This window comes from Pelodiscus sinensis, chromosome 2, assembly GCF_049634645.1.
Source record: "Pelodiscus sinensis isolate JC-2024 chromosome 2, ASM4963464v1, whole genome shotgun sequence".
Classification (NCBI taxonomy): Eukaryota; Metazoa; Chordata; order Testudines; family Trionychidae; genus Pelodiscus; species Pelodiscus sinensis.
The window spans coordinates 200136942-200153260 of NC_134712.1; the positions used below are offsets into that span (position 1 = coordinate 200136942).

Below are 16319 nucleotides of genomic sequence, written 5' to 3' on the forward strand. Positions count from 1 at the left end.
TCTTCCTCCCTTCCCTCCCCCGCATAAGGGGACAGCGATGGCACTCACATGTTGCTGCCTTCCCAGCCTCGGACGACACTGGTGACAGGTCCGCTGGGACAGCTCAGGGGCCCTGGCTGTGCGGCATGCTCCCTCTGGGTTCCTGCAGCTTCTGGCTCTCCTCCTCCTTCTCTGTGCCCTGGTCAGGGCCCTCTGCACCAGGGTCAATGACCACCTGGGGGGCACGGACCATCCCGCCCCCCAGGATGCAGTCCAGGGCATCATAATAGGGGCAGCTTTCTGCAGCTCCTTGGTTTTCATCTGAACCTGCTTCTGGGTTCGCATGTGGCCTTTACAGCCGGATGGCTACCAGCCTGGCTACCAGATGGCCACGTTCCTTCATCTAGTGCTGAGATCATGGATGTTGGAGGCCTCCTCCCAAACCTCAATCAGGTCCCTGATCTCCGCACTAGACCAGGCAGGGGCCTGCCTTTTCCGGCCCCTGGCAGGCTCCTGGAAACTGGCAGACTGGTCCGGGATGCAGTAGAGGGCTGGCTGCTAGTGGGTTGCTGGCTCATGCTGCGTCCAGGCTCAAGGGCAGCAGCAGAGTGGCTCTGGGCTGGCAGGCCTGGTGCTAGCCACAACAGACTGTAGCCAGACTCTGGCCCTTAAGGGTTCTGGGAGGGGGAGGAAGGAGAGGAGTTTTCCTGTTTGTGCCCAGAGTGGCCAGCAGGGCACCCTGGGAAGGGCTGGAGGCTCCTTATTTCAAAATAAGCATCTACACAGCACTTATTTCGAAATAGCAATTTCGAAATTGGAGCTATTGCTAGTGGAATGAGGTTTACCAATTTTGAAATAAGCGCTCCGCTACTTCGATTTAATTTCGAAATAGTGGTTTGGCTGGGTAGACGCTAGGGAAGTTATTTCGAAATAACTTTGCTGTGTAGACAGACCCAAAGTGAATACAAATTTGAAAACAAAACAAAATGTGTGGCCTGAAATATATTTTCATAGAAATCATTAATTTGTAGATTCCTGCTCATTACATACACCCACCCACCCGGTGTCTCTTTTTTGCAATTAAATGGGGAAACTGATATATATACAGGGCTCGACAAATACACTTGCCCACTCGCCCGTGGCAAGTAGATTTTACCAACTGGCGAGTGCAGGGGTGGGCTGGCCGAAGCCTGCACTACGGGCGGCGTGGCCCCATCCGATCCGCCAGCTGGCGGAGGAGTGGAGCGCCGCCAGGGAGAGGGAAGTACAGTGATTCTCAGTGCCGGGCTGCCTGCATGTAGCTCCGGTGTGAGAAGGCGGGGCGTGAGCCAGAGGGCGGGATACTGGTGTGATGTGGCCCCGCCGATTTTAAAGGGCTCCGGCAGCTTGGCTCTGACCGCGTGTCCCTGGGAGCTGGCTGTGGCGCGCGGCGCAGCCAGGCCCCACCCCGCCCTGCCCCACCAGCTCTAGTCCTGCCACGGCCCCAGCCTCCTCGCCGGCGAGAGACCACTCCCTGTCGACCGCCCAGCTTGCTGCGCCCGCCCTGCACCCCTTTGTCTCCACGCCACCCGTTCCCCATGCCACCCCTGCTCACCTGCACTCCAGACCCCCTGCTCTCCCTCTTCCCTGCGACTCTCTGGCTCTGCATCACCCTTGCACCCCACACCCTGCTCTCCCCGATCCCCAGCTCTGTGCTGCCCATTCCCTGCACTGCCCCAAGACCCGGATCCCTCTGCCCCTCCTGTTCCCCGCGTCCCATTCCCCATGCCTCCACCGCACCCTGCTCCTCCTGTGGGTCGGGAATGAGGAGTGCTTGTCCATAGGGAGGGGCTGGACAGGGCAGGGAAAAGGCTGCTGTGATGCAGCAGTGAGTGAAAGGGGGAGGTCACTTGAAGCGCCTTTGCCTTTATGGAAAAAAACGAATGAAAATACTATTTGCTATTTATAGGGCTAAAATGCCGGGACAAAAATGAAAACAAACAAAAAAAAAACCATTGCAAAATGCAAACATGTAAAAAACACAACAAAAAAGGGGGGGAGGGGAAGGTTTTGCTTGGGGCAGCAAAAAAGACTAGAGCTGGCCCTGGGAGAGGGGAAGGGTTTGAGCTGGGCTGAGGGGAGGGGACGGGAGGGGAAAAATATGGGGATGGGACTTGTGCTAAGGGGAGGGGAGGAGAGGGGAGAGGAGGAGGTCAGGAGAAGAAGAAGAAAGGGGAAGGCACCAAGGGACAGGGGTGCAGGAGAGACAAATCCCAGAGGGCCAAGTGCAGACAATGAGGAAGAGGGCAGGAGGGGAGGTGTCAGTGGGAGGGGGGAGGATAAAGGCCACTGGGGGCTAGAGGGGGGAGAGGGAGTTGCTGGGAGAAGGCTTGAAAGAAAGGGTGGGCATGAGGAAGGTGGGGATGGAGGAAGGTGGGGATGGAGCAAGTCATGTGTGAGGGGACAGGGACATGAGGGGAATGGGGGGCAAAGGGTGGTGAGGAGGTGGGTATCAGGGAAAAAGAGGGCTAAGGGGGCAGGGGCAGTGAGGGAAGGGGAGGCACCAGGAGGGTGCAGGTGCCAGGGGATTCTGGGGGTGAAGCAGAAGGACAGACACCTGCAGGGGAGGGACAAGCACCAGAGGAGAGAGGCAAGGCAGGTGTGTAAAGGGAGGTGTTAGGAGAGGGGATGAGGAAGGGTAGCTCACATGATCAGAGTGGGGCTACTGGAGGAGTGGGCACAGGGGGGAAAGAAGGGCTGGTGGAGGGAGTCAGGTCTCAGGAAGGCTGAGGGCAGTGAGAAGGGCAGAACTCAGGACAGCAGAGGAGGGTGAGGAGTTGGGGGGAAGCAGGCACCAGGGGAGCTGATGAAGCAACGGGAGGAGACATGGAAGCAGAGAGGAAAGGTAGAGGTTTATAAGATATTTATTAATCACATATTAGTAATTACTGTTCTTATTCTTATTAGGAATTTATGCCATTAAAAAAACACTTTTTTGGGGGGAGGGTGGCGAGTCCCTTTTTTGTCTGGCGAGTAGGGTTTTCCATAATTTATCGAGCCTGCGTGTGTGAGGAACTGTCTTCCTCTTAATTGCTTTCAGTTTTGAAAATAATGATCAATCCCAGTTGATGCCCATGTTGACTTTGGTGTACCACTGAGGACATGTGGAGAAATGATTTATAACAATATGACAATTACATCCATATTGTAAGAAAGTGATATTACATTTTACTTAAACTTTTCTTGAATATAATATTTAACTAACTAGTCCTCCCCTCACCTATCAATAGATGATCAACTTAGCCAACAGACAATTTCCCACAGCACAGTACCTTTCCCATGAAGACTTTAGCAGCTTTCCAACTTCGGTCTTTGGGGACTTTGCCTTTATAAGCCAGTAATACCATGACTGCAGCAGTAACATTGGTTACTGCAATTGGTGGGTTGGGGAAGGCTTTTAATTCAGTGAGATTAACCTAAAGAGTAATCACAAAAAAAAAATCACAAAATTGCAGGATATCAAAAGACAAATATTGCAATTGCCAGCACAGCACAGGTAGCACAGAATCATTCTGATACAGAGATTAAGAATGCACAGCTGTACTCTTTGAAGATTTTTAATCATTTGTGTCCCCTTTGGTCATTACTTCATGAAGTAAACCGAGCTGCAACTATTTGCATGACAGTTAAGGGAAGCCAACATCATACAGTAGCACTAAAACAAAGAAGTAATGTTCTACATGTAATCTATATACATACACATTTTTCCACAGTGTAAAGTGCAGAAACCATTTTCTCATGTAAAATTCCTACTGACCTTGAAACTAAATCAACAAATTATACTTGCTGCAATCAGCAGAATAATCTATCATAAATAAATATGTGGCTTGATTTTACCATCTGTAAATAATTCACAGGAGAAAAGTATACACGCTTATAGCACTTTCAATACAAGTAGGTAAAATAATCTACACACATTCTATTTCTTTGTCAACTTTCTTATGGTCACATGAATTTCTTCCCTCTCTTTTACACACTTACTCTCTCTATATTTAAAAAATGCCTGGTTCTTACCTTATTAAGTGTATCTAAAGCTGCTGTCGCAGCCACTAGAGCAGGTTCAGCTTTCACCAGGTCATCTTCACATTCTCTCTGCTTCAGAGATACTTTAGTTTGGATTGCCGCTACCTATTCAAACAAATAATCTTAAAAAACTAACTTGAGTTTTAATGTTACATATGGAGCCAGAGCTGCTTAAATTGCAGACAGATTTTTTTTTCTGAGCATCTAAATATGTAAGCAATTTATAATTTGTAGTAGTTTTTCTTACAATGGGCACTGTCACATAAAATGTGTGGCAGACCCAAGGCTTCTCATTTAACCAAAAATCTCCCAACATACAATGGTCCAAAGGAGGAGAAAATGGCCACATACTCAGCTGTGACTGGATTCTGCTAAGTTAAAAGCTCCACCTGGCAGGTGACACACAACCCTCTGCTTAGAGGGAGACCTCTACTGCAGCCTCCTCTTCCTGTGGACCACTGCTCCCACACAATACTTAAGCCCCATTACTTCTGATAAAGAGTTCAGGTTTCTTTCAGCCTAGTTACTCTGCTGTCTTGAATCATGATATTACTCCCTCTTGTTGTTCTGCTCTTTTCTGAGCAGCAAAAAGGAAGATAGTGGAGGACACCTATTGCATTTTTTGTGTGGAAAAAACAGGATAATGGAAGAGCTAGAAATGGCAGAAATTTTGCCATATTTGTTATAGAATCATAGAGGATTACGGTTAGAAGAGACCTCAGGAAATCATCTTGTACAACCCTTTGCTCAACGAAAGATCGACCCCAACTAAATCACAGCAAGAGCTTTGTCAAGCCTGGTCTTAGAGGTTTTTAAGGATGTTAACTCCACCACCTCTCTAGGTAATCCATTCTAGTACTTCACCACCCTTCTTAGTGAAATAACTTAGCTCCATCCTCTTTGGAACCCCTATTCAGGTAGCTGAGGTCTGCTACAAAACCCCACCTCAACTCTTCTTTTCTGCAGACTAAATAAAGCCCAGTTCCCTCAGCCTCTCCTAACAAACCATGTGCCCTAGTCCCTAATGACTTTTGTTGTCTCCTCCAATTTGTCCATATCCTTTCTGTTGGGGGGGACGGACAACACTCTAGATGTCGCCTCACCAGTACTGAATATAGCGGAATAATTATTTCCCTCGATAGGCTACTAGGGCAGCCCAATATGCTGTTTACTTTTTTGGCAATAAGGACATACTGTTGACTCCTATCCACTTTTTTGTCCACTGTAACCCCCAGGTCCTTTTCTGCACATCTGCTGCCTAGACAGCCAGTCCCCAACCTGTAGCATGGAATTCTTCCATAGTAAGTGTAGGGTTCTGCACTTGTCCTTCCTGAGCCTCATCAACTTTCTTTTGGCCCAATCCTCCAATTTGTCTAGCTCACTCTGGCCCCTACCCTTCAGTGTATCTATCTCTTCCTCAGCTTAGTGTCATTCATGATCCAGCTGAGGGTTCAAACCAACCCATCAGCCAGATCGTTAATGAAGATGTCGAATAAAACCAACCCCAATACTGACTCCTGGGGTACTCTATTTGATACTGGCTGCCAACTAGATATCGAGCTAATGATCACTATTAATTGAGTCCAACAATTTAGCCAGCTTTCTGTCCACCTTATAGTCCATTCATCCAATCCAGAAGCCTTTAACTTGTTGGCAAGAATGTTAGGGGAGACCTTATTGTGGATTTATGTGTCACAAACAGGTTTATCTGGCTTCTTGACAAAAAAGTTAAGTTTTGCAATCATTTACCCAGTTATGTAATCACAAATGTATGATGGATTAGGGTCATAGGTAAACACAGTAATAGGTTCCATCATAGTTTTTACATTGACAGTTTTATAACTAAAAATTTAAAAAATGCAAACCAGTCTTAAATTTGATGAATATGTTTCATTCTTGGAATATATTTTTTCTTTTAAAATTGGTTTTGATTTTATCAATACATCAAGGTAAGAAAAGAGACATTTAGACCAGTTTGGGATTTTTGTAGCTGTGCAATTGAAAAAGAAGCATGCATTTAAAAAAATAAAAGTTTGCACAGAGCTTCTGGTTTATGACATTGTTTTGTACAGTACTGTGGAAATAAATTAAGCTTTCTGATAACTCAATAGTGTCAACTCTGTTTTAATAATACCCACTAATTAAATAAACATGCATTTAAAAGGCCATTTCAGAACAGCTACAAGGCACCACGAAAGGAAGAACTTGTGTAACATCAGCTAAATTACTACCTACACAGAAAAATTACTCTTATCCTGAAATCACCCTGGAAATACACTACAAAATTTGTTACTTAATCATTTCTTTTCTGGATATGCTCTCTTTGCCATTCAAAGACATTTGAATTGCTATTCTCTTCCTGCAAACATCACATTATAGCAAGCTCAAACTTGATTATGAGACTCCACATCTTGACCACAGTGCTGCTGCTCTCATTCCAGAAATGTATAATAAATGTGTCTGAATAAAGTGCTACTATTACACAGTTTTATTTTTAATCTACTATTAAAATTTGAGTGTTTCCTTACAATTGCTAAAGCACTCATCTCGAGTGAAAGTGGAAGGGATATAGCTCTGTCTTGGAGCAACCTGGACAAGCATGAGCAACCTTCAATGTCTGTAGAATGAAGAAACTAAAAATTGTATAAATAAGTTGGTACCATGGTTCAAAGAACTTTCTACTCAAGGAATTATCCTTCTGTAGAAGGATGAAGGTCAACCCAACTGAAAGCAGACCTATTTGGCATGACTACATAGCAGCTCCACATAATTTCAATTCAATTCAGGAATGCTTTATTGGCATGACAACTCACAGAAATATTGCCAAAGGAAGAGAGGCAGGAAGAGACAGATCCTCTTCATGGATGCTGCCATGAAGAATGTTAAATGGGCACTGACGTCCTTGGGATTGGTTTGATGTCTGGCGATTGAAGTGCTTTCGGGCCCAGACATTTAGGGTGAAAAGATATGAGCACTTAGGAGCACAAATCAGTTCTGCTAAAGTAAAATTGAAAAACTCTTTCAAAAAGGTGTAGCAACTTTGGGAAAAATAAAGGAAGATTTTTTTGTGATGTATGAAAGGAAGAGTTTATCTTGATAATAAATGATTCGGTAGTATGAAAAATGACTTATGGAAGATGTAGTAAGAACAGAGGATTCAGACTTTCACCAGATTGACTGATCAAGAAGCATGCATGGAAATGAAAGACAGCGGCTTAGATGCCACATGTTTGAATAGGTCACAAGAACCTACAGAATTGTGGGAAGATCCCAGGTTGGGGAGGCAGGTCTGAGTGCTAGCTTTGCTGGACATGCTCCCCTAAAGAGCGTAAAGAAGCATACTGGCTGCGAGCTTCACCCCAGGGATTATCGAATAGTCCTATAACTGATAAGATTTCATGCGGTTACATGGCTATTCGATCACACTATATCTAACATCCTTAGCAGGAACTCTTACTTTGGTTTAAGAGAGGTTTATATCAGTTTGCCTGAAGTCTATTAAGAACACACTTAAACAAAATCAAATTAAGCCACTTTAAATCTGAAATAAGAGCACCCACATATCCTTGTGCAATGGTTTAACCATATGAGTTTAAAAGCCAGTTTGGGTTATATCAGTACAAATTTCTCATACAGACAAATCCTTATACAGAATTTCTGTGCCACTTGTAATTACTTATTTGGGAGATTACTTAAAGGTGCCTGGGGCTGAAGACAGTTGTACTTAGTTATGTCTTTATCCTGGCATATCACAACTCATGTGAAATAGCTTCTCATTCACACAGTTCCTGTTAAGTCTTGCTTCTAATTACAGAGAAAGTAAAATATTACAGTGATTGGGACAGTAACATTTATTAGATGCTACAATGCATTGGCAGAAAAAAGTTTCTACAAGAACTTTTACTATGAATAGGTAATATCCTAGCTACGGTAGCTGTTTATACAATAGTCAGGGTTGGCTGTTAATAACACATACACACAAGCAAGGATTAAGTGACACGCTGCTACACCAGAAATCTCAATGTAAAGCTTAACAGTCCCTCCTCCTACCTTTTCCCACCTCCAAAACAACATAGGTTCAGAATTGAGTTGGTGAGAGGAACATGTTGAATTTCCCAGCATTTATTTGTTTGCATCCCAGACATAACACACTTTAAAATTTAAGTATTGTGCATGGTTTTCAGCTCTTCCTTTGATCACGCTTTCTCTCCACATGCTGCAAGCCTTCTAGCCTAAGCTACTTATACCACTATACATGGAAAAAATACAAATTCCATATTAGACAAGCTACCCTACATAGGAAGATATAACTCAGCTGATCTGCCCAACAGCTATAGTGAGACAAGGTGGGTGAGGTAATATCTGTTATGGCACCAGCTTTCTGTTTGTGAGAGAGATAAGCTTTTGAGGTGCACTCTGCTTTTGAAGAAATTGATCCAATAAATTATATTACCCTAACTACTTTGTGTCTCTAGTATCCTGGGACCAACATGACTACAACAATACTGCCTATCATGGATATAATTGTACAAGCCTGCACCAACTGAAATCTCCTACATCATAAACAGTACCATGCAGTGATTCAAATATGATGTAGTACTTTTCAATAAACAGGACAATTAAAATATCACAGACTGATTCTTCCTCATTTTCTCTTTTTTGTTCTTATTTATTGTGCTAATTACGCTTTGTTTCTTGGAGGCTGGAGGGAGCTAAGAAGCTATAATGATTTTTAAAGAGAGATAGAAAGTTGATTTCAATAAATCCAGTCATTGAAGTGAAGATAGGATTTTAATACTGATCTCTAACATGTTGGTAGTCCAGTTCCAGGGTGGAAGTTCCCACAGATAAGAATTCCCGAGAACTATCTGAATTGCTAGGAAAGCTAGAAAATAAACGTACTATCATCTGTAAAAAGTAGTTCGACTAGCGAACTCAATGATAATTCAAGGACAGCACACAAACAAAAGGCACTGGTCTAGTTGGAGGGGGAACCAGAGGAGTTCCAGCCTCACTCCCCATGCTTGCTCAGTGTAATTCCAGCATCCTCAGTACCAACACTTCTCTGCAGTGGGGTCACAGGGTTGTTTTCTACTTTGAAGGAGCAGGGTCCTTACTAGAAATCAAGACATATTACAATGCATTTACAGCTACTCTGCTGCAGAAAGATTACCAACACTCAAAGAGTGCCTACAGCTGCCATGCTCCTCCCATAGTTTACAAGCTCAAAAGCTCAATAGCAGACTTTCTTGACTTCTATACAAGCTTCAGTTGACACCATGGGACTGGTCCCATCCAGACTTATTCTTCCTCCCTGGATGATTCTGATATGATCAGACCACCCCGGGCCTCCCCTCGCCCTTATAGATAGGGCATCTCTAAAGGCAGCATCTAGAAAATGCTTTAAAACTTACAAAAGCCTTACACCATTAGCTTCCTGTGACACACTGTACCTAAAAGAAGGAGCACATTGGAAACCCCACATTCACCTTGGTGTTAAGTTTTGTACAAAATATATCTTCCAGGGTATAGTTTAGAAGTCTTGATCTGATGAAGATTAATATCTCATTTGGTTACATGTCAGGGGTGGGCAATAATTTTTTGTCGGGGGCCACTTGGGAAATTTTTGAAGTGGCCCAGGGCCACACAGGAAGGGGCAGGGCCAAGATACTTCCGGGTTCCCCACCCCCCCGACAATGATTGGTCTGGGGGAGAGGGAGTGCCCCCCCGCCACGTTCCCCCTAGATGCCCATGCCCCTGGCATGGGAAGAGACTTCTCAAGCTCCCCTGCCCCTAGACCAATTAGGGCCTGGGGGTGGGGAAGCGTGCAAAGCCTCCTCCGCCCTGTGAGCAGTGCATGCTCCTGCAGGGTGGCAGGCGGCTTTGTGTGCTCCCCCGCCCCCAGGCCTTAATTGGCCTGGGGGATGGGGAGCGGCAGGGCCTCCATGGGCTGGATCCATCCACTTGGTAGGCCAGATCTGGCCCGCAGAGGCCCTTTTGCCCACCCCTGTTATATGTACTGTTAATGCATGTGAACTCATTGTCTTTAATGAAAGCAGAACAAAGCTCAAAATTTGCATTTAAAAATTAAGGACACTTAATAGAGTAAAACTCCTATTGTCTGGCATCCAGTGGTCCGGCACTCCTGATAGTCCGGCACCAACTAGAACCCGGAAGTGCTCTGGCCAGCTGGACGATTGGAGCTGCTCTGCCCCCAGCTTCCCCAAGTCCGCTGCTGCTTAAACTGACAAGCGGCTGACTTGTGGAAGCCGGGGGCAGAGCAGTTGGAGTGCTGCCAGGTTGGTCCTGCAGTGCCACTCAGGTGAGGGGCGGCGCTGTGGGACCAACCCGGCAGCACCCCAGATGCCCTGCCCCCGGCTTCCCCAAGACAGCCGCTGCTGACCGGCAGCGGACTTAGGGAAGCCAGGGGCAAAGTAGCTGGGGTTCTGCCGGATTGGTCCCGCAGCGTCGCCCTCTCCCACGCTGTGCAGTTCCCCGCCGACCCCCCACACTCCAGACCCCTCATATCCCCCCCTTCCGGTACTCCGGCATATCCGATAATCCGGCACCCCCTGGGTTCTAAAGGTGCCGGATTATCGGAAGTTTACTGTAGTAACTTTTGTATGGGATGAAGGGTAACCTCAAGGAAAGGTGAAACTTTTGAGAGCTCTACAGACAGTACAGTATGACCCTAAGACAGCGTCTTTTCTCAACTCAACAATTTATAAAATTTGTTGGAACTTGAGTTACCTATCCCTACATCAAAACAGTTTAATTCAGGGGTGGGCAATAAGTAGCCCTCAGGATGGATGTGGTTTAATCAGTGAAATATCTGCAGGTACAACTACTCTCAGCTCCCGTTGGTTGCGGATCGCCGTTCTTGGCCAATGAGAGCTGAGGGAAGCAGCATGGACTGAGACAGTACTTCCTGCAGCTCACATTGGCCAGGAACAGTGATCTGCAGCCAACAGGAGCTGCAAGTGGCCGTTCCTGCAGACGCACAGGTAAATAAAGGATCTGGCAGCCTACTAGGGGCTAACCCTGGTGAACTGCATTCAGTTCACTTATTGCTCACCCCTGGTTTAACTAATATTCTGAAGCATTACGCAACTCCTCTCTGATATTAACGGAGACAATATACATTAGTTTTGATAGCAAAATGTCAGTCTGCACAGGTCCACTGGATTGCAGGATGGAAGGGCTTAAATGGATCAATAGCTACGATAACAGAAAGATGTATTTTAATGCTAAATTGGGAGGGTTCATTTAGTGATTTACATGTTTTGATTCAGGAGCAAATTTGATTCAGGTAGAATTTGAGTCTATCTTTTCAATAATAAAACTGCTAGCTAATTACACATGTTGAGCAGAGCAGAACAGAGGGGGGAAAAAAGGATTCAGATTCTGAACTACTTGCACACAGGGCGATTCTCAAAGGGAAAACAGGACACTGCATGAGGCTAGTCTGAGCAACACTCTTCTCCTGCCCTGGCATGCAGGACTGGCACAAGCTACTCACTGAACACCTCTCCACCACTGTGGGGCTGGCGTGACCCATTTGCCCAATTTCCCTCTCTGCATGAGGCTAGTGCTGCTGCTCGCTCAAGTCCTTGCAGACCCACTCCCCCACGAGGCTAGGGCTGGCATCACTGCTCACTCAAATCCGGACCCCCACCCCCATCCAAGCTTTACCTCCCACCCTGCACAGGGCTGGCATTGCTGCTCTTCCGCCCCGCACTTTCCTCAATCTCCACTTTTTGACAAAGGTGGGAATTTGTCCTGTTTGCTCTTGCAAACTTCATCAGTTGACAAAAAGCAACCAGAACAAATGCCCACTTTCCCCAAAGCAGTTGTGACAGCTGGCACATGGCTTAAAAAAATAGATTGTTTTCACCTGAACAGGATGTATGGTCACCTTACTTACACATCTCATAGAAGGATTTTAGGATTCAAAATTTAGAAATTAATGTTGTAAGGCAATGGAATGGATTTTGCCATTAACTGAACTATTCAATTTAACTAAAAACACAAAGCCTTTAGAAATATAAAGTTCTCAGAGAAAACTCTGTGACCATTACTACATTACAAATATGCCCAATTCTTAAGATCCACATTCATTATATGCTTGAATGTGCACAGTATTTATTGTTCTTTCATATTATTAAAAGAGCTAAAAGGTTGGGAAAATGAATAATGTAAAGAAAGGTCAAATGATAATCATGGTCTGAAATGCAGTTACATGTGTAAGTATAATAATTCTTTACATTTTATGCTCCCTAGAGAGGAAGCTCTTCAAAACAGTTCACCTACAAAAGGTTTAGTTTGTGTTAAATATAACTCAACAACCCTAAAGGGTGGAATTAGACTGACCTTTTGCTCCTCTGCATCAGCAGCAGCTCTTTCCTGGCTCACTCTCTCAGTCTGAAGCCCTATCTTAGTAATCAAAGCTTCAGCATCCTGATTTCTCAGTTGTAGTTCTGCCTCTTGACAGGCAAGTTTGGATTTTAGGTCTTCTACCTACAGTGCAACAGAGAAGAAATTTTGGAGCAGTCATTAATTAGGCACATTTCTTGAACATTCTCATTTCCTGAAGGGGGAGGTATAACACTTGGACATAACTTGTACTTGAACTTTCTTTTTCATTTCCATTTTAAAGCAAAATAGTATCCGTTCCTTATTTTCCATCTTTACTTGTTATAGTTTGTTTCCATAATGCAGCCCAATTTCTGTAGCTCATAGGGGAAGTATGTTGCTTTCTAAATGACCTCACATATCATACAAAACAATAAAACCACACCTATGAGAAGCTTAACGGCGCCTCTGATATGTCCAATCTGTGATCTGTCCACTTTCTGAGAGCCAAGGTTATTCTTGAAACCAGATGTCTAAGCAGCTCAACAAAGTGCTGCAAGCCCTGGCATAGATGTAACTGTATAAACAGCAGCAAAAGGACATGTTGGAAAATGTTCAGTAACCACTCTGAAGAACCTTTCATAGATCATTTTAATGGAGATTTGCCGAAGGGTTTACATATAAAATATTCAGCTTCTTTTTAAACAAAGACTACCTGTTTATTGAAAGAGCAATTTATTGCCTGACATGCTAGTCACCCACATCAAAATATCTAATAACAGTATTTTTCCATGCATAATGGAACTGCTTTTCTATAATATTTCTTTTTCTTTTTTTTCCTTACTCATCCAAGCATCTTATCTAGTTGTTAGTCATGTTCTGATTCTGTATCAACTCAGAAGAGATTCACTATGACCTGATATGGACAGATGCCAAGTCAGAGCTTTAAACCTCAAAGCCAGTAGAAGGTATGAGAGCTATTCTGTTTGTTTGCTGGAAAACGTACAGATGAAATTCTGAAGCCTAACAAAAAACCTATGACACAACCTCTCCCCACCTTTGACTCTGCTAGAACCCTGGGAATCTTCCCACTTAACCCTCTTGTGGCATTGTTTCAGGAGCACCTCGTGGGGTACCCTAGTTCTGACTGTTAATCTAGACATATATTTTAGAAATGTGCATCTGTCTGTCAGGGAGTGAGTTTGTTCAAGAACTCCCCCTACATGGTAAGAGCTAGGACCACCAATCTTGGGCTGTGTCTAGACTGGCCAGTTTTTCCGGAAAATCAGCTGCTTTTCCAGAAAAACTTGCCAGCTGTCTACACTGGCTGCTTGAATTTCTGCAAAAGCACTGACTTCCTACTGTAAGAAATCAGTGCTTTTTGCAGAAATACTATGCTGCTCCCATTCGGGCAAAAGTCCTTTTGAACAAAACTATTGCGCAAAAGGGCCAGTGTAGACAGCTGAGATTTGTTTTCCGCAAAAAAAGTTCCGATCGCGAAAATGGCGATCAGGGCTTTTTTGCGGAAAAGCACGTCTAGATTGGCCACCGACGCTTTTCTGCAAAAAGTGCTTTTGCGGAAAAGCGTCCGTGCCAATCTAGACGCTCTGTTCCGAAAATGCTTTTAACGGAAAACTTTTCTGTTAAAAGCATTTCCGGAAAATCATGCCAGTCTAGACATAGCCTTGGTGTGTAGCTTCCCCTTACCCTAACTTAAAGCAAAGTCTAGGTTTGGTTGTGCCAAGAAAATGGGAAATGCTGGGAATGGGACTGTTTCCCTTAACAAGAAAGGGGAGGGGCACAAAGAAGAGGGACATGATACTAAGGGTATGTCTACACTAGCTCGTTAATTTGAGCTAGGTATGCAAATCAGGCAATCGGAGTTGCAAATGAAGCCTGGGATTTAAATATCCAGGGCTTTATTTGCATGTTCCAGTCTGGCCGCCATTTTAAAATCCCCCTTAGTTCGAACGAACTGCCCACGGCTACACGCGTCAGTTTACAGTTAATCCTAACCAAGTCCTTAGTTTGGATTAACTTTAAACTGCTGTGTGTATCCGCGGGCAGTTCATTCGAACTAAGGGGGGTTTAAAAATGGCGGCCGGATGGGAACATGCAAATAAAGCCCGGGATATTTAAATCCCGGGATTCATTTGCAACTCCGGTTGCCTGATTTGCCTACCTAGCTCAAATTAACGAGTTAGTGTAGACATACCCTGAGAGTGACCCTGAGGGCAGCGAGCCTGCAGGGGAGAGCAATACTGCAGATTGACCACTTGAGGCAGCCACACCACTGAGAGAGTGGCCAGAAAGGATGGGGCTTGCCATCCTGCCTGCCATCAGACTGGGTAAGCAGCCTCCTTACCCCAAACCCTTCCGCCCCCAGCCCTTGGCCACAATGCCAGGGGAAAGGCCCCTGCTAGTGGTGGGGGAACTAGGGGAAGAGAAAAGGCTCCTGTTAGCTGGGGGGAAATGGCAGAGGGAAGAGGGAGAAAAGGCCCCTGCCGGATGGGGGAAATGGGGGAGAGAGAAGGCCCCTATTGGCTAGGAGAACCTTCCCTGAACACCTCCTCAACTCCCTACCCTGACTTCTGTGCATGAACGCGCGCGCGCGCGCACACACACCCACACACACACCCTCCCCCCCCAACCCCACCAGCTTCCTGCACTAAAGGCCCCGGACAACACTGTGTAAGCCTTCTAGTACAGTAATAAAAGACATTTCTGTGGGCTGTTTCCTTTTTGCACATCCCTCAGTTTGGACAACAGGAATAAAGTTTCCATCCATGGTTCTCATGCCTTAGCACAAGGTTGCAATGTTGTACAAACACTGCAACTGAATGTGTGAATGTTACACAGTAGGGTGTGTCTTTACTATGCAGCATTTAGCATCAAGGCTATGTCTACACTGCCCTGTTGCTAAAACTCAACATGTGTGAATGCTTTTTGTTGGCACTTTTGCAGACAAAATAATTCCACCCCCAATGAGCGGGTTTCCCTTTGTCAACAGGAAAGCACTCCTGCTAACAAAGCAGCGTTCACACGTGCACTTGCCATGGCAAAACCCTGTCATTCACCGGGAGAGGGAGGTAAGCACCTATGAACAAGAGCAAGGGCAAACGTCAACACAGCCTAAATCTATAAACATAGAGACGTCTTAGTTTTAGCAAACAAATTGCAAGATTGTGGCCAGCAATGAGCACGCGCTTGAGACTGGGGGGTTGGGGGAAAGATCCAAGGAGCTATTCCCCTTCTGGTACCCCTGTGCACATATGAGTCACAGAATGAACAGCAGGTTTAAGAGGCAAAGGGAGGCAATGCATTCCCAAACCGCCAGCCTGGTCGCGCCCACACTCTGCTCCCACTCTCACCCCTTGAATGCATCTCCACCAGTCTCCAGGGACTGCCTGGGCTCCTGCCCCACCAAGCCTTGGGCCATGCTTCTAGCTCTAACAGGGCTGGGCACTGTCTACATGCTCCAGGGCTAGAGGGACTGTGAATCCTCTGGGTTCACGTGCCACCCGCCCTCTCTCTGCTCGGTGCACTGGCTGGGGCCAGGGAAGCCTGGGCCCATGCACTGCCCTTCCCACCCCTCACCTCTGTCCTCTGGCCAGGGAAGGCTGGAACCACAAGCTGCCGCCCTCTTCCCCCTACACCTCCAGTGTTTTTGCCAGGGTCACAGAAGGCTGGGGCCACACACTGGCCACTGGGGTGGAGGTGGCCTGCTCCTACTGTATATGTGTGTGTGTGTGTGGGGGGGGGGGGGGGGGGACACTTGGCTCCTGCAGGGGCTCAGACAGCAGAGGCGGAGTTGGGAACTTGCCTCTCCCATCCTTAGGCTCATCCACAGCCCATGAGTCACAGTTTGGTGTGGAGCACAGACACTGTTTACAACTAGCTATCATTAGCCTCCTAAATAGAGATGG

The 16319-nt window shown here is 45.8% G+C and overlaps 1 protein-coding gene across 8 annotated transcripts in view; it reads right to left on the reverse strand.

Moving 5' to 3' along the window:
* The window catches only part of DNAH11 (dynein axonemal heavy chain 11), a 273839-nt gene that overhangs the window by 86818 nt on the left and 170702 nt on the right, over positions 1–16319 (reverse strand). For all 8 annotated transcript variants that reach the window (XM_075922225.1, XM_075922224.1, XM_075922226.1 and 5 more), the window contains 3 exons: positions 12412–12558; positions 4033–4146; positions 3291–3434 (listed from right to left, as the gene is read on the reverse strand). In XM_075922225.1, the coding sequence (XP_075778340.1) occupies positions 3291–3434; positions 4033–4146; positions 12412–12558 (405 nt within the window). The remainder of the gene's footprint in view (positions 1–3290; positions 3435–4032; positions 4147–12411; positions 12559–16319) is intronic.